A 19,210-nucleotide genomic window follows, 5' to 3' on the forward strand; every position below is an offset into this window, starting at 1 on the left:
ATGAGGTGTATCTTGTGCAAGTTCTGCTACTCACTAAGCAAACTGAGAGGAGAACTAACGTGTATACGCTCGCCAGCCGTCTGGCCAAAATCCCATAGTATTCAGGCGTCAGACGTAAGATATGAGACGTCAGACGTCACGGTCACGTGTTGGAGCTGCGCTCAAACTGCGCGGCGGCGTGGCGGCGGCGTAGCAAAGAAAGGATTTTTTTTACTTTGCGTCTGGATAACGTACGCGTTGATAAGCGTCTGGATAAGCGTCTGGATAACGTACGTGTGCATAAGCGTCTGGATAACGTACGCGTGCATAAGCGTCTGGATAACGTACGTGGATAAGCGTCTGGATAACGTACGCATGGATGACGTACGTGTGAATAAGTACATTAATAATAATTTGGCTTTGTCCTATTTTGCCCTAAGGAAGGCTTTAAGGTAATGATAACAGCACCTAAAGTACACATCTGTCTCCTCAGTGGAATAGTCTGGGTCCAGGATATGCAGGTGCATATGAGCCCTGGCAGTTTGGGACATAGCTGGGGAGAACTTCTAATTAAACAAGGGAACGAATAGAGAGCCCTTCATGGGCGCCGGCCTTGGTCCAACAGCTTGTGTGAATTCTTTGCCCCAAGTCGACTGGAATACAGTGACTTTTTTTCTCTCTCTCTCTTCCCTATTACACATCTATTAAAATAGTTCACTTTTGATTTTAATAGAAAAGTTGTCATTCTATTTGTTTCTTTAAGTTAATTTTGAAATATGTTTGGAAAATTTTGGGTTTGGTAAATTCAAGTTTTTGATTTTTAAGGAACGAGAAAAGCTGCAGCTCGTTCATGACAGTAAGTTGAGCATGTTTGATCAATTTAGCCTTCTCAATACCAACAGGACTTACCTAAAATAAACAGACATAATAGGCCTCACACTCTCATGCATTTCACCAGTATTACTTTAAACCATTTTAACTTAGGTAAACGAGCACTGTTAGGCAGCATATTTGTTGCGGATGAGTGACGCGCCATTTGCAGGACATGGAGGAGCCAGCTTGCATTTTTTTTTTTTTTATGACAGTAAAATTTAAAAATGCGCCGTCATTTTTGCTCATAAAGGTAAGAGTATGCATCATTCGGAACTCCAAAAGGTCTACTTGTACATGTGTGCACTCACAATATCAACAAAACCTTATGCTTTTGTAAAATAAGGAAAACAAACAGGATGCGATTTCTGTCTTCTTGGTCTTTATAGCAGGAACGCTTCTCCAACATGATAAATATATCTATAGAATGCTTTTTATGTTTTAAATTATTATTTTAAAACGAAATAATTCAAATCGAAAACAAAAACTGTTATATTGTGAAGTAAAAAAAAAGTCTATGGCATCCATCTTTCTTTTAACTTTTTTTTAACTAACTCTGATCGATTCATGAGACATTCGTTTGCATTAAACTGTTCTGGGCCGGGTTTCCCGTTAACGATTGATCTTAGCGCTTAAGAGCGTTTTCTACGAGTAATTTTACGATCGTTCGTTATTGTTTCACGTGAATTTCCCAACTATGCACGTAAAGCAATCGCAAGTAGCCGTGCTTTAAGTGCTACTTAGGAGTCGCTGTCCGTTTGTCAAGTGCTGAAATCTCACTTTAGAATGGCTCGTAACAGTAGTACACGATCGCTTATTGATGTTAAACTAATGCTGCGTTCCAGACAGACAACTTGGATATAATAATTTTAATTAATTCTAATATCTACAGTACAATATTATATTATATATATAATGTTGTTCTTTATATACAGTATAGAGAGAGAGAGACGTTATTGGTTTTCTGAACTTCAGCAAGTCGTTGACATACCCCCCCACCCAGTCTTTGAAGCATTTCCCACATTATTTATTTTATTCGTTTCTTTTAATTATTATTTTCAGTCATTTAATTTAGATGTGTATTTCAATTTTTTAGATGTGTATTTCTTTTAATTAAATCATTTATAAATGTATAAAAAAAAAAAAGAAAACGAGTCATAATGTGTACAATAAAGCACAATCAAATCCTTATAATGATCATTTTTAATGAGCCAAAAAGAATACACGTCACACCTCTGTTTACATTTTCACTGGCTTCTAATAGCTGCTCGCATTAAAATTCAAGGCATTGATGTTTGCCTACAAAACTACCACTGGCTCTGCACCCATTTACCTAAGTTTGTCTACTTCAGATTTATATGCCCTCTAGGAGAGCTTTGTGTCTGCAAGTGGGGAACGTCGCTTGATTTGTGGCATCCCAAAGAAGCACAAAGTCACTTTTACGGGGACTTTAAATTAAATGTTCCCTTCTGGTGGAATGAACTCCCCAACTCAATCACGAAGCAGCTGAGTCCTTAGCCATCTTCAAGAATCGGCTTAAAATCCATCCTCTTTCATCTTATATCTTTCATGTATTATCAATTAATATCTGTATGTATGTATATAAGATATAAAGAACCTCTAACACTACCTCTAACACTTCTTTTTATTTATTATATTAGTTAAAATCCCATGCTACGTGTACTGTGTTAACCTAACTGAGACTTATTATAGCACTTATATATCATTGGCTCTTTTGTTGTTTTTTGATTGCTTCCACTGTCCTCGTTTGTAAGGTCGCTTTGGATGAAAGCGTCTGCTAAATGAATAAATGTAAAGGTTAATATAAATCACATTTCGCTTGAATCAAAGTTAAAGGTGTAAACTGCCGACTGTCCTGCATGTGACCGCATAAATCTGTCCTTCTTACGATGCACTTAGGGCTTAACGATTAGGCTACTCCAGAGCACCCGTAGATCTACAATGATTTTCAAGTGCTACTTAAATTACGATGCTTTTGGGAAACAGACTGTGATATTAAGATCAGTATGATCGTTTTTACGAACTTCTAGGCAAATGTATGATGCTACCTTAAATGTTCTTTAGGGCTTTTTGGGAAACTCAGCCCTGATTTTTTCAACATTCATTAAAATATTAATATTTATTTCGTGCTGAAAATATTGAAGAGGAAAATATAATTGATTCAATGTGCAGTTACTGAACGAATTATCTCACTAAATGAATCATAAAAAGCGTAAAAAAAAAGACGTTTATTGTTTGTATCATAGAAGTTTTTTGCATATATGTCCGGAACTGACTTGCTATGACAGACTCCCTGTGATGTGTGATCATAAGGCTCAGTAGACATCAACCACAAAGAAGGCTACTATATAGTACCGACTTATTTTAATAGATATAATAATTGAAAATGAAAATGTGTCAAAACAGTTTCAAAAATGTTCAAGATAGGCATATATAAACGTATTAATTAATTATCAATATATAGGCTATTAATTTGAACATGTAGAGTAGACTACAAGAAACTTCTGTTGTAATAAGCAGCTTTAAGACATAAAAAAAAACCTTAACTGTAAAATAATAATCATCTGCTGATCATACAATTATTTCGTTTTCAGAAATGAGGTCTAATGTATAGTGATCGTTTTTTCTTTAGAGACGTGTTGTATGAACTATTACCAGTAAGTTCATATGTGCTCAGATTAAATTAGCCTATATTACTATTGTATTATTTTTATTTAAGCTGTAACTGTGAATACATTTGCACACTCCATGTTAGTCACTGATTAGACTTACATGATTTAAAATGGATTTTTAGGTGATATTGCTTGAAAAGTGATTTATAATGAGCGCTAAAAAAAAAAAAACTATGTAATGCAGTTTATTTTATTATCACGTGCTGACATAACCTGAGACTAAAAGCTGTGATATACATTTTGTCCACTAGAGAGAGCCAAATTATATGGACAAGGCCTATTTGAAAGTGAAAGTCCTGACATTTACCAAGTAACCCATCCTCGGAGCTGGTGCTCTGCATTTAACCCATCCAAGTGCACACACACAGCAGTGAGAAGTGAACACACACCCGGAGCAGTGGGCAGCTACAGATCCAGCGCTGGGGAGCAACTGGGGGTTCAGTGCCAGGGTATTGAGTTCAGTCCATGGGTATTGAGGGTGGAAGAGAGCGCTGTTCATTCACTCACTCCCACCTACAACTCCTGCCAGCACCGAGACTTGAACCGGATACCTTCTTGTAAGTAGTCCAAGTCTCTAACAATTAGGCCACAAACTTGTGCGAACTTCTATGTCAAAATCAAATTCTCCAGTCAAAAACCCTTACATGATCTATCAATATCAAACTTTGGCCTCAGATGACAAAACCTACAGTACAAATACACACACTACAATAGTTTAGCTTCCTTAAATATAATAAGTTATCTTTACTTAGTTGTTATACTTACTAGGTTTTATTAAGTTACAAAATTTGCTAATTTTAAGGCAAATAAAACAACATGCTGCAATGAGTAATTCTTTCTTAAAATATTCAAGTAGCTACAACAAAACCGATGACATTAATTCACCAGTGAGAGGCAGCAGTGCGCTAATGTGCAACAGGAACAAAACAACAGAAGAAGAAATAAGGACGGTGAGCATGCGCAGCAAGCAAAGTTTTGAAGCTGCGTCGAATTTGCTGAAACTGAGAAGTAAAAAGACTGTTTACATTTCACCTCTGGACAAAGAATGATTGATTACTTCTACACAATAATAATAAGGTAAGTAAAAAAAAAAATAGTGTGTGGTTGTATCTTTCTGTGTGCTGCTAATTTGAACTGACTAACATTAGCTCCTTGTCAGCACCAGTGTCAGCTAACGTAACAGGTAACGATCTTTGCTATTCTGCTATTAGAACAAAAACTATAGAAATACACAACTTGTGGCACATTTGGGTAAATGTAAAAACTTTTAAAGACTTTTTTTTATTTCATTTCTCAAATTGAAAAATGTTTTACTAGTTAAAAATTAAAGCATGTAAATTCTGAGGAACAATTCAAGAACATGCAAGAATATGTGCCATTTATTAATTGTTAACAGTAATCTTTTGCAAAATTTCCTCTATAATTTTTATAACACTGTGAGGCTTTGGCCACTTTGTAGGTTAAAGTCATTTTTCAGTTTACAAATGTATTTTCATCATTTTAATGCAATCATAGTCATTACGTGATCAGACATAAGGTTTAAACTGAATGAGCTCGTTGTTTTGCAGTAATTATTTATTTGCTGTTTTAAAAACACCGAGTACTGTAACAGAAGAAATGCTGCTTTTGAATTGGTTTTATTACTGATGCCTCAAATAGAGATGTATAGAAAATTTATTTCTATTGTAAAAAATGCAAATATCAAGAAATGAATGTGTTCTTGTTCTACAATTCACAACATTAGTGGAACTTGATTTTATATGAAGAATTATTTTTCATATTTAGGAAAAAAGCTTGTGTCATCTGTCTTCTCTGAGCAGCGGTCTTGTGATCACCGGTCTCAGTATAATAAAGGTGAGATATTTCAACAGCAGTAGAGCAGTTTTTGACTCAATCATGTGCTATGCTTTATTTGCAATTTCAAATAATTTATTGCAGTTCAAGAATACCTGTAACCGTATTTCCGTATTTGTAACTGTGTTTCTTTTCACATATCTAAGAGTACACTTCACATCCTAGAACCCATAAAATGTATGATGCTACCTTAAATGTTTAATAGTTTTATTATATTTATTAATAATATTTAAAATAAACAGCGCTTATTGACTTCAATGACTTCTTTATTGACACTTTGAAAAACATGTTTCTATTGTAATTTTTACATTTCTTAAACTTAGTTTTTCTTTTTAAACTAATTAAAAATGCAGATTTGACAGAACTACACACCCATCTGATGCCTACCTGTTTTAATTCATGATCCCCCCGGATACTTCTACAACTAACCCGCCTTGGTAAGTTCCCATAGTTAGTGACACCATTTTAGAAAACATGCCTGTGTATTTGCTGGTATATTACTGAGATACATTTATAAATATTAATGTTGATTACATACCTAGTTCAATCAAAAATGAAAAATGTGCCATTTAATCTCCCTCCTGTCAATCTATTCCATAAAAAACTGTGCATCTTCATGACACGAATGAAGATATTTATCCCAAATCTCTGACACCCAAGAAACCATCAAATCAATCCATATGAATGGAGCCAATTAATCTACATTTTGGGCCAAACTGTTCAATGAATTGTAAGGAGCAATTTCAGTTATATTTCCACTTGAACTCTGTTAGGCATGGTCTGATGAACTGTTCTTGATCCAGAACTCTTATCTGAACACACTGAACGTGCTGTAGAAAGCCTAGATGGTAGTCACTGCTCAGGGTTGGTCGTTTGTTTTTGCCTAGCCACCAGTTTCTCTGCAGCTGGGCAACATGCTATTTGAGTTAAGTAAACTAGGTAATATTAAAATCAAAAGTAATATTTAATCTTTCGTAACGTGGGTGCTATTTACATCAGGTTCGATATCTTAACTATTGCATTACTAAGGCAACGACTGACACATTTATGTTGCATTCAAAAGAGCTCTGTTGACAGCCCAACAGTGAAAAATTAAACCATATCCATATTAGCACAGAATGGAATGGTTAAGCATTGAGAATTAAGAATGGTTTGGCCTGACATTGGAAAAGAGGCTCAAATCTTCGAAAGAGACATAATTGCTATATGATCACGTGTCTAAAATTTTGGGTAAATAGACATTCAGTTAAAGGACAGAAATTTATTTAACTGAAAATGTCTTTATTTGTGTTCTGAAAATAACTAAAAGTCATGGGTGAGTAAATGATGACATGAATTTAAAGTTTGGGTGAACTAACCCAATGTTATGGCAGTGTAGGCAAGACAGAAAACACTGAAAACTGATCATCCACATTTCCATGCTAATATTGTTTTTATTTGGTTTTATACAGGTGTCTGATGCTGATGCAATCTGGGCACTAGTATCTGTTGGCTTGCTGACTATCACTGACGATGAAGTACTTCTCCAAATCTTGACCCAGTGTCTTCTGCCATCATTGTTCAGGGTAGTACTGCAAAGAATAGTCTCCAGGGTCTGCCTCCAACATTTGCTTCCCGACCACCATGTGCTACGTTTGCATCACTGCTACATGTGGGTTACCCTGATACTGTGAAGAGCGCCTACAATATGATGCTTGACTTGGGACAGAAAAAAAAACATTGGCAACTTGTGTGGCCAACTCATTGCCGTATTTAAAATCATTGTACTGCTACCTCCATTGTTTAACATAACTAAAAGCAGATTGTTTTTGCTTTGTTTCAAAATTTTTGTAATACGAGTTAAAACTACATTGAAAAAAATATATCATCTTTAACTTTGAACTGTCACTACATTTGATTTAGGGTAATGTGTGTGAAGAATAGAACATTAAAGGCAATTGGTCAACTAGATTTCTGTTCAAGTAAATACAACTTAGAAATTCCAAGTTGCAGGAAATGTTTCTTGATTTAGCTAAATTTAAATTAGTTGTTTGAAATACGTACATAGTATAATGTACTTAATTTAGTTGTTGAAAATAGTAATTCTGAGTTACACGTTTACAACACTTATAAATAAACCTTTGTTAGTACAAATTACTATTCTTATTTCACTTGTTTTTTTCAAGGCAATCGGTTTGCATGCTTTTTTTTAAATAAGGTTTACTCATTATAATTTACAGTGCAGACAACCTCCCTGCTCAGTGCACACTAGTGAGATAAAATCAAAACACTGTAATTGTAATAAAGTACTGTAACTATACTGTACTACACTGTGTGATTCTTTCAGCTCTCTCTCCAGTGCTAGGATGCATTTTTAAAGCAGTCACCTGTGCTCCTGTTCATAATTTCCTGAGATGCTACTGAATGCTTGCTTATGGATAATTGTGTGTTATTTGAGTTCACACTGTGACAATAGAGTTAACTATTTGATGTGTTTGTGTTTTATGAATGAGACTTTGGAGAATGTATATATGAATTTTATAATTTATATTTTATAATTTTATAATTTCTAAACTACAAAATTATTAAAACATTACATGATTGAAGTGTTTACTCCTGGCCCATGGTCCATTGTTAATTTCAAATTTGGCCTTTGGATTTAACTATTAATGCATTAAGCCATTTTTCAATTTATGTTTTCTGGTGGACAAAACACTTAAACCTATACAAATGTTGTTTTTTTGGTTTATACTGTCCTTATCTTGGTGCCATTAGTTATATATGATGCTTACAAGAAAGCTGTGAATTGGTTGTTCCTGGTTGTTGTTTTACATGTGCACTTCTAAATAACATTGTAAGTTCATTGATTAGATATACTGCAGTGTAAATTAAATTTTACTCATATTTTCGTCAGCATTATGAAGATTATGAAATATTTGGGGATTTGGAGGAGCTAATTGTTATAACATGCAAGTTTTTCTTTCTTTTTGCTCCGAACAAAAAAACAAACAAACACTTAACTACAGCACTTAAGACATTTGACAAAATCACACACACAAATGAAAAAAAAAAAGATATTAAAAATGACAAGGCGCTTGACGTCACGTAGCTTCTCACGCGAGAAGGGGGGCGACGAAAGTGTCGCGCTTCTTATCACACGTCTTTGGTCACGGCAAGGTACGCGACGATTGACACGATGATTGCTTAGTTTGCAAATCAAATGCATAAACCACACCCCATAGATAAAAGCCCTGCAATATTTACAGCACGTCTGTTACTGTCACACGCCTTTCCTAAATGAACGGATCTTTTGGAAACAGAAATGTATTCAAGCCATGCGATTTTCAGTCTTGGAACGCAAAGTGTTTTTGTTGTTTTTCTGCTTCACTTACCTTTAACGGGGGCAACGGAATTACCCAGCTGCAAAGAGGTAGGTGCTCCTTTACTGTGCATTTTACAGATTTTCTGAGACTGTAACGTGATATACAACAGTCTTTTAAAATAACGTGATTTCAAGTAGTTTGAACTATTTATTATATGCTGTTTATTTCTGACAGCTGCTAGAACTACATAATGCACTGAAATGATTGGCTGACAGACTGTACCATCTAAACACACACTAACAGAATAATACATTTCTGAACTGATGCTGCTGCTCATGGAATACTGGTCATTATAAATACACAACATTATCCTGGAGGACTAGGCCAGTACATTTTATAAAATATATATAATGTACGGTCCATTAACAGTAACAGAAAACACTTTCTCTCCATTAATTACATGCTGAGAAAATAGTATTGTATACATCATCATACACAGCGATGCTGCCCCTTTACAAATAAGAAACCATACGAAATGTCATCCAGGAACAAAAAAAAAAAAAAGAAGCTTGACAGCTCGTATCAGTTAATAAAGCAAATAAAGGATGTGGACTGGATGTTTTCTTAGTTAATAAAAAGCTCACATGCATCATCAGCATTAGCTTTCAGTAAACTTGATTCCTTTCTGCGATATGTATGTTTTACCTCTGTGCTCTTTTCCCTCAGGAAAATAATTATGTTTGAATAAGAGGGAACATGATCATGGAAATGGTTGACACACTTACTTTATCATTTATAGATAAGCTTGTCCGTTGGTCATAGAGAGCTGTGTGAATGGGGCATCTGCTGTTTTGATCAGCCGACAAACGGCTGCATTATTGTTGGTGTACTTAAACTGATATACTGGACTATAATAATAATATAATTTTATAACATTTTTATTATTGCAAATATAATTGAAAATAGACCAAGTGAAAATTGCCTTTGACCTTGTGAGAAAACAAAAAACAAAAAAACAAAACTTGTTTTCTGTGCATTCACCAGTTAATCTGACCCCTAAGAGATACCATAGAAACAAATGTCGGTCTCTTCTGTTGCCTTGGTTTCTCGGGTTCATCATTTATATGGATGTGGTGGGGATTATTATGTGGACTGGTTGCTCAAAACAACTTTCTATCTTTTTCTTTCTTTCTTTCTTTCTTTCTTTCTTTCTTTCTTTCTTTCTTTCTTTCTCACTAAACGTTGCTTATTTTGCTGCACTAACACAAAGCACTTAGGAAGCACATTCACTCATCACATTGAGGTCTTGTTAACTATTAATCTTGTTTCATTCCACATGGGTCATTCTGATTTGCTCTGTGAAAGTGAGGTGTCTGCTGTTACCTCAGGTGCCATTCTATCAGCTTAATTTGGTTCTTGTTTCTTGCCAGCTGTTTGTTCTTTGGGCGAGTTAGCTGTCGACATTTACAAACCCATTTAATTTGAGTCAAATTAATTGTTTCATTTCAACCACACCTTTAAGCACTTAAGTATCTTGTTACAGATTATTATGTCCTTAAATAAATTAGGATAAACTGATAAACAGGATGTTTGGAGATGTTAATATATTTTCAAGATTTTATTTTTTCAGACTCTCTCGCTTTGCATAATGGTGAGTAAATAATACCTGCTAAAGACTGTTTGTTTAGACAAGGATTCGGAGACTTCCATGAAGTTGATCTCCAGTGGATCCGCCTACTGTGCAAATATTGATCTGACACAGTATTTTAAAAGGAGATATAATCCAGAAGAACATTATAAACAAGATGTTGGAAACTACAATTTTATATTATGTCTGTGAAGCACAAAATGACAAGTTGTGCATCTTAGCTATCAGCTATAGAGAACATTACTACTTAAAAGCACTCAGAGACACACTTTGGACCACTTCAGTTTTAATATTGCTGAAATATAGTATTGCAATCAAAGCTTTTTCTTAGCAGAAGCTTTATGCTAGTATAAATTACAAAATATAAAATAATTCCAACTTAAATCAGCATTTAATTTCCTTGTATTTATTTATTTGGGGAGTAGTTACTCGTTAAACACTCAAAAAAAATCTGGTTTTTTTTCTACATTCATTTGATAACTGTTCAATATAATTTTCTTAAACACTAAATGAATCATTACTGAATAAGGTTTATGTGGTTGATATCTCCAATTATGCCAGCAAATGTACTACCCTGCACAAAACTCAATGCAGTTGGTTTTGTATGTTTCATTATTTTGCAGTCCGATTATCATTTTGAGTACACAGACTGTGATGTTTTGGGCTCTCGATGGAGAGTAGCAATACCCAACAAGCCTGAGACCTGCACTGGCCTTCCTGATCCAGTCAAAGGCACCCATTGCAGTGAGTAACTACAACACATACACACCGTCACTACTAGATAACGCTCTATAGCATGCTATGTTACCAGGTGAAGGGTTTTTAAAGCTAGAAAGGCATTAATACTTTAATCTTTGTTGTTGTTTTTTTTTCTTTTGTCAGCGTTTAGTTGTAATGAAGGTGAATTTCTGGACATGAGGACTCAAGAGTGTCAGAAATGCGTTGCAGGGACCTATTCTCTTGGGACGGGTGTTGCTTTCGACGAGTGGGACACTTTGCCCTCTGGCTTTGTCAGCCATGGCATCAGTATGAACTTAGGAGACACTTACACAAATTGCTCAAAGTGAGTGACTCATACATGTATGAAAAAATAAGAGCTACAGCATTTCAGGACATGCAAACGGGTGCTAGTGCTTAAAATTCAAGATCAAGTGGATGGCCGAGCCATTCAACATTCACTTAACCGTAATTGCATGCACAGAATGTTTATGCGAAAGTGCTTGACGAGTCAGGACCTTGAATTTTTGGAATAAAAATGAAACTGAAGAATGGACATTTGTGAAAATTTACTTTAATGGGGACCCATTGCATGTGTCTCTTGCATCTGTGCAGCTCAACATGGATCCCAAAAGGTGATTATATTGCGTCTAACACAGATGAGTGCACTTCAACTCTTTCATATGCTGTGAGTCTAAAGAAGCCTGGATCTGTGTCCTTCCAATACTTCTATCCAGACAACCACATGTTTTTTGAGTTTTATGTAAGTACTCTTGCTATGTTTTTATATATTTTCCCCAAACATATACATATACAGAAAAAATAAAATAAAAAAATTGGTTTAATAACAACCACAAATGTGACCGTCTTAGATACTGCATTGATATGGGATATGATATGCATGTGCTAACAGGTTCAGAATGACCAGTGTCAGTCTACAGACTCTCAGCGTCGCTGGATGAAGATATCAGAAAGTGATTGGGATTACCATTATGTGAGTCTCTCTGTTTGTGTGTGTGTGTGTGTGTATTGGGACAAAATTTCTCATCAAATCCTTGTCCTTGTGGGGACATTTTTTGGTTCCCAAGTTGAAACAAGCTTATAAATCATACAAAATTAAGTTGAAAATCTAAAGTTTCTTGTAAGGGGAAGGTTTAAGTGAAGAGTTGGTGTAGGGCAATAGAAAATACAGTTTGTACAGTATAAAATCTGTTTCACCGATAGAATGTCCCCATAAATCATGGAAACCCATCATGTGTGTGTGTGTGATTTGAGAGAATACGAAGAACCCTCAGGCCCTAAAACCTTTTCTTCTTGCTATCTAACCAGGTGCAGCTGAGTAGTGGTAACAATGTCTTGTACTGGAGAACAACAGGTTTCTCTCTGGCTGCCAACACTGCCAAACCGGTTCTACTGAAGAACATTGCCATCTCCGGTATTTATCCATCACAATTCATTGTGCACTACCTTAAAAAAGACTGGCTAATTAAATAACAATCAACCTTGTCTTCAGGTGTCTCGTATACATCTGAGTGTTTTCACTGTAAGCCTGGTACCTTTAGTGATAAACCAGGGGCTGCCCGCTGTGTGCCATGCCCTGCTAATTCGTACTCTAATAAGGGAGCCACTGCGTGCCAATCCTGTGAGGCAGACAAATATTCAGGTATGTGTCTTAGCATTTTTAAAGCACTGTTCATGTTAATTCAGGTCAGTCATCAGCTGCTATTGTTATCATTTCACATTTATTATTGCTTATAGTTGTGTTATTTTTTTTTACCTGTGTACTTAGACAAGTACATGAATGTTTACAGGGTTTTTTGTGTAAGTTGAATATTGGAGTACTTACAACATATTTATATTCCTTATGTAGGTGCATAAATGATCCTGATGAAGTCTTTCATTTGAAATAAGAATATATATATAGACATTACATTAATCATACTGATTAAAACAATTCTATAAAAACATGAAAAGATATTGAATTGTTGATATAATCATTGAATTATTTGTGGTCATATACTAGAAAATCATAATGTATGTAAGCATAGTTTTTTTTAATGACTCGTGGTCACCAAACAAATGCCTTGTAAAGGTATTTAAACGTTATATCTGCATAGATGCGATCAAGCATGTAAATGTTCATGTAAATGACCTGCACTCACCAGTGCATGTACTCCATGGGATTTGCCTACTGTGTTTTATCACTTAATCTAAATGAGTGTGTGTTTTTCCTAATGCCACGGGCATTTTCCTCTGTGTGTGTTACTCCAGGAACTGGATCTGGAACCTGTCTACAGCGACCGCCTTGCACAACGACTGATTACTTCTATACTCACACACCATGTGACTCCAGTGGTCAGGTACCACAAAAAAATCCAACAAATCTAGAGATTTATTATTTTTTATTTGTGTAACATCTCCAGATGACAACTGACTGTTTATGTATATATTTAGACACAACTGATGTATAAGTGGATCGAGCCTAAGATCTGTAGTGAGAGTGTGGAGGGGGCAGTGCAGCTTCCGGCTTCAGGGGAGATGATGGCCTGCCCTCCATGCAATCCAGGATTCTTCCCCAACATCACCTCCACCTGTGAACCCTGCCCACATGGCTTCTATTCAAATGGGACAGGTAGAGAGAGACACCCAACAGACAAAAATTAATAATTTCACTCACCTATGACAGCATATGCATCTTTGTTCTATCTCTTGATGGCAAAACTACATGTGTATATAACACTAAATGTATGGTTTAGTACAATATTGTAGTGCATCAATAACAGAACCCACTATTATAAACAATCATGTTACATGTGTTCAGAATGCTCAGAGTGTCCTGCTGGAACGGAACCAGTCGTGGGTTTTGAATATAAATGGTGGAACAAAATGCCCAGCAATATGAAGAGTTCAGTCTTCAGCTCAGAATACAGAAGCATGGAGAGGAGCACAGGTAGGCCTAAATATCTCCTCAGTAGCTCTCCACACAATTTGATGAAAATTTTATATGATCTTATAATTTAAAAAAAAAATAAAAAAATTGAGACATTGATTAAAGCATATGCTGAAGTTTTTGTAGAGAGAGTCATTCTGTCATAGATGTATGTGAGTTATTGGGGGTTTGTTGGAACAGGCTGGGAGGTTGCAGGCGAGTACATCTACACCACACCAAGCAATCAGGACTCTGACTACATGATGCTGACACTCACAGTCCCTGGATACAGGTGAGCACATACATCTGATAACAATAAGCTGCAGAATGTTATTAATGGTCTCAGTATATCATTATGAAGACAACATTAAAGCTAATACAAGAGACATAAACATGGGCTGATAATTTACTCAATACATTTTGTTTCTCCTTTTTGCAGCCCGCCTCATTCCCTCAGTGAAGACAATGAGAGAGTTCAGCTTTCCAGAATAACATTTGTTTTTGAAACAAAGTGTACAGCTGATTGTAAACTCTATTTCATGGCAGTGAGTTTGACTGTATTTTACAGCATTGTACATTTGACATTTACAATTACAGCTTTGTGTCTTATGTTCACCAAGACTACATTTATTTGATCAAAATAATAAATGAAATGAATTTTTTTTTTAATTTAAAATAATGTCTGTTCTATTTATTTATTGTTTGGTGCTTAAGTGTTTTATTTTTTATTTTTTATTTCAAAATCGAAATTATTATAATTTCTTAATTCCTTAATTTGCAGGGTATTAATTGTCTGAGATTTGTCTTTGCAGGGTCAAAGGGAATGGAGTAATATTGTGGAGAGCTGGTCTGGCACTATAGGGAAGCAGTCCTACTCTTATATTATTAAAAGCAATAACACTGTTACCTTCACCTGGGGTTTTCAACGCACTGGGATCTTCAGTATGGTAAAATTAAACTATAAACTTTCACTTTTTCGTTTCGTTTTTACTGTTAAGTATACAGAGAATTTAAACTCTTTTGATGATCTATGGCTGTGTGTCTGTCTTACAGAAAAATGAATACAGCTCTGACTATGCTAAGATCTACTCTGTTCACATCACTAATGTGATTGGGGGTGTGGCGTCAGAATGTCGTCAGTGTGCTCTGGGTGCCGTTGACTCTGAGTCTGCATGCGTCCCCTGCCCTCCAGGACACTACATGCTGAACGGCACAGGAGTGTGTAAAAGCTGTCCCTCAAATACTATCATCAGGCCCGAGCAGCCAATCGGAAAGCAAGCCTGCATACCTTGCGGACCCAATACTTACAGTAATGAAGTAAGCATGATTTGTTAAAACAAAAGAAGTGCAACTTTCAAAACTGGTCTGTAGACCATGTGCTCTTTTCCATAACACAAACGCTGTAGTCTCAGGCATTGATATAGCTAGCTTTTGAACAGTATCTGTTTATGCCAGTAGGTGGGACTGTTGTCAGTCGATGGGTTTCAGTAAACCTTCATGAGCTAATAATAAAAGTGTTCTGCAATCTTGAGAACGTATGTATAACTTCTGTGCTAATTAAATTGTGCACATTTACAATGTAACCTTGTAAATGTGTAGTTTTGGGTTAAATAAAAAAATAGAATAAACAGCAATAAATGCATCTTGAATGCATTGTTATAGATTATAGAATATATATGATCATTCATATCATATTTGTTTTTATCTTTTGGCAATAGACATAATAATTTTGCAATGCACTGTATGCATAAATAGTCAAACAAATAAGACATTGGTTGCAAAATATTTTAGACCTTGTGTTTTAATGATTGTTAAACATCCCTAGCATAATTATATAATTGCAATGCAAATTAGCCATAGACTATAATTTTTGCTGCTTGTCTAAAAGTTCTGGTCATATATAAGAATTTCTGTCATAAAATTAACATTTTATTCCGTCCTGCATACTTGGTAAAGTGAAATGATTAATACTTATAAAAAAAAATTATTATTACATTACAACATAACTTAGCATATACAAATTATATATATATATATATATATATATATATATATATATATATATATATATATATATATATATATATATAAATATATAAATGATTTACAATTAAATTAAAGAGTATTCTTATTTTTTATAAAAATTACATTAGTATATTTTATTATTGTGTATGCATATTGTAAGTGACTTTCTTTTCCTTGCACATTACAACTATTTTATATATCTATTCACTTCTGTTGCAAATGTTTGTCCTCTCTGTTCACAGGGCCGTTCTGCGTGCATGAGTGACTGTACATTAGCACTGCATTATAAAGGAGAAATGCTGAATTATGATTTCTCTCTGCTGGCAAATGTCACTGGCTTCCAGAGCAGCCCACGCTTCACCAGTAAAGGGCTGCAGTATTTCCACCATTTCAATGTGGCGCTGTGTGGTACAGAAGTAAGAAAAAAAAATTTGACCAGATTCCGTTTTTATGAATGACTAAAGTGTAAAGTATGCAGTGATGTCTGAGTTATAAAAGCTCAGCATGAAACATTAAAGTGTGTCGTTCTCTCATTTAGAAGAGAGCTCTTGCATCCTGTGTGGAAAATGTAACTGAAAGCAAGAGGGATGTAAAAGGCTACATCTGTCAGTCTACCATAGTACCTTCTGAGGTCAGGGGTCAGAGTGTTGTGTCCTCTCAGCCCTTCAGTATTGGAGAAACTTTAATCGGTGAGTGCTACCACAGCTTTGAAATCTCTATCAAACAAACCTATCCCACTTGGTCCTGTGGATTCATCAGACGCAAACTTTTTATACTAGGAGTGACAACTGACTTCAAATTTGATGACATCTTGTCATTGGATGGCAACTTTCCTGATGAATCAGAGCTGCCTGATGTCATATTCTATTACAGGTGAGTGTACTTGCAGTGATCGGTGTTAAGTTTATTCTAATGTTAAGTTCATTCTAATCATATTCACAAACAATTTTTGTTGACCTCAACTCAGACTCTCAGTTGATTTAGTTCAGACTGATCTGTAATTATGTTCTTCCCATTATGGTGTCAACAGATCTAGAGAAAGGACACAAGCATGTAAAAATGGAAGATCAGCCTCCATTAGGCTCCGATGTGCTCCCACCTTAGCACTGAAGAACCATGTTTCCTTACCAAGGTACAACATGAAAATATGTTTTCCTTTTGGGTAGGGTTGCCCTATTATTCAACACAACACCAAAACTGCTTAGTGTGATTATCAAACCACAAAGGCTGTGATTAAATTAAAGGGATAGTTCAGCCTCTTGTCGTTCCAAACTCTTAAGTAGGGCTGCACGATAAATCACATGCGATATTTAATGCGCATCTTGTCAGTAAAGCCGGTTCTTTAATCATCTGTAAATCTCCATCACCTACGTGTTCACATGGAGCAACATTAACAGACCAGTTGTTCACTGACTAGCTGCGTAAAACCATGTTCATATTTTGCATTAGTGGTTCAACCACTAAGGTTGACTATTTTAATAATGTCCTTACTACATTTCTGGGCCTTGAACATGCTAGTTGCCTTGCTGTCTATGCAGGGTGAGAAAGCTCTTTGATTTAATCAAAAATATCTTAATTCGACCTCTGAAGCTATATATAAAATTTGATTTTATTCTCCCAAATGGTGCAGCTCTACTTTTGTGGCTGTTACAAGACAAAAACAAGGCCAATCAAGACACTGATTTGAAAGCGTGTGTGGTGAATATTGTATGGTTTGAGACTAAACTGTAATCCTGGTTTTATGTATGCATTCCAACTCAGACAATGGAAGAATATTGCTGTTTATTGCTAGTTTTATTTATGTGTGTGCACTTAATATAGCAACTGTTCAGAGGGCACCTGTGATGGCTGCTCCTTCCATTTCCTGTGGCGGTCCCAGTATGCCTGTCCTCTCTGCTCTGAGAGGAACTATAAGGAGATTGTGAGCGCTTGTATCCAAGGAATTCAGGTACATGTCAATTCACATAATGATAGACCGCACAGTTTGTGAAAAAGAGAAAGGCTGTTTTTTCTAGCTCTGAATGTTTTTATTTGACCATTTATTAGATGACTTAAAGTAGCTAAAATGTGTTTATGTTTCTCAGAGGACTACCTATGTGTGGCAACAACCTCTGAGGTGCACAGGTGGGGTGTCACTGCCTCCTCAGAAGGTCAGTGCCTGTGTGACGCTGGACTTCTGGCTGAAGTTTGGTGTCTCCATCGGAACGGTGGCTGCTATATTGCTCATTACCATCAGCTGCTACTTCTGGAAAAGGACTCGCAAGTGAGAGTTCATTACTGAAAGTCATCCTTAAAAATGGGACCAAATACTTTACTTTACTTTCTTTCATAGAAATATATTCATATATATTCATAGATTACAAATTTTGATCTATTCATCGCCACTCGAAATTAAAGTGTAGTGCTCAATCTCATAATTCAATGAATTTAAGTGTAAATTCATAGTTGATAACTGTACTGTACAACACTGACTGCCACAAAGATGGATGTGAATGTGTTCTTTTATCACTATAAGCCCAACTGTAGATAAATTGGGGATAAATGTTGGCTGCTGTATGAATACAAGTATTCATACCCTTTCTTTAGGCTTCAGTATAAGTACTCAAAGCTAATGATGACTGCAGGAGATAAGGAGTGTGAACTTCCAGCTGCAGATAGCTGTGCCATCATGGAGGGAGAAGATGCAGAGGATGACCTCATCTACCTCTCCAAGAAATCTTTCTTCACTAAGATCAAGTCATTTTCCAGAGAGGTAAGGACAGACAAGACAGACTTAATTTTGGCCGTACTATAAACTCTATAGCTATATTCTTGATGGATGCTATACATGTTTTTAATGTTACAGATATATTAGCATTAAGCAGCAGATACAGACATTTTCTTGACAAACTGCTGTTATTTTACAGAGGACGTCAGATGGCTTTGATTCTGTTCCTCTAAAATCATCAGCTGCACAGGAGATGGAGATGACCTAGAACTTCTGAGACACAGGGAGAGCCAGCAAGAAATGTTTGGCCTGTCACAAGCCACCTTTGATGCTAGATCTGACCATATAAAATCAATACTTTTATTCCCAAAAGAGACACTGAGCAAAGAAAAAAAATATTGATAAACATGTCTGCCTTATTCAAGTCACCTCATAAACATGTGATGTGATTTCAAAACGGGCTAAAGAAGGTTAAAAAGCTTTTTT

The 19,210-nt window shown here is 35.7% G+C and overlaps 1 protein-coding gene and 1 long non-coding RNA gene across 2 annotated transcripts; both read left to right on the forward strand.

The window, feature by feature from the left end:
• Window positions 1-3,680: 3,680 nt before the first annotated feature.
• On the forward strand, window positions 3,681-7,277 carry LOC113100759 (uncharacterized). Its single transcript, XR_003289805.1, has 4 exons — window positions 3,681-4,619; window positions 5,328-5,396; window positions 5,750-5,833; window positions 6,848-7,277. It is a non-coding gene; the product is annotated as an uncharacterized LOC113100759 (long non-coding RNA).
• A 1,345-nt stretch (window positions 7,278-8,622) lies between these two features.
• Window positions 8,623-19,208, forward strand: LOC113100760 (UPF0577 protein KIAA1324-like). The gene is made up of 22 exons (XM_026265353.1): window positions 8,623-8,805; window positions 10,970-11,090; window positions 11,229-11,409; window positions 11,679-11,826; window positions 11,977-12,057; window positions 12,393-12,498; window positions 12,577-12,726; window positions 13,335-13,423; window positions 13,518-13,695; window positions 13,885-14,013; window positions 14,194-14,284; window positions 14,432-14,537; window positions 14,805-14,939; window positions 15,046-15,309; window positions 16,260-16,433; window positions 16,556-16,706; window positions 16,797-16,890; window positions 17,048-17,149; window positions 17,839-17,965; window positions 18,102-18,280; window positions 18,604-18,769; window positions 18,924-19,208. The coding sequence occupies exons 1-22, from the start codon at window positions 8,698-8,700 to the stop codon at window positions 18,990-18,992; spliced, it is 2,949 nt and encodes a 982-aa protein (XP_026121138.1). The 5' UTR covers window positions 8,623-8,697; the 3' UTR covers window positions 18,993-19,208.
• The last annotated feature ends 2 nt before the right edge of the window (window positions 19,209-19,210 follow it).

Source organism: Carassius auratus, unplaced genomic scaffold (genome assembly GCF_003368295.1).
Source record: "Carassius auratus strain Wakin unplaced genomic scaffold, ASM336829v1 scaf_tig00217349, whole genome shotgun sequence".
Lineage (NCBI taxonomy): Eukaryota > Metazoa > Chordata > Actinopteri > Cypriniformes > Cyprinidae > Carassius > Carassius auratus.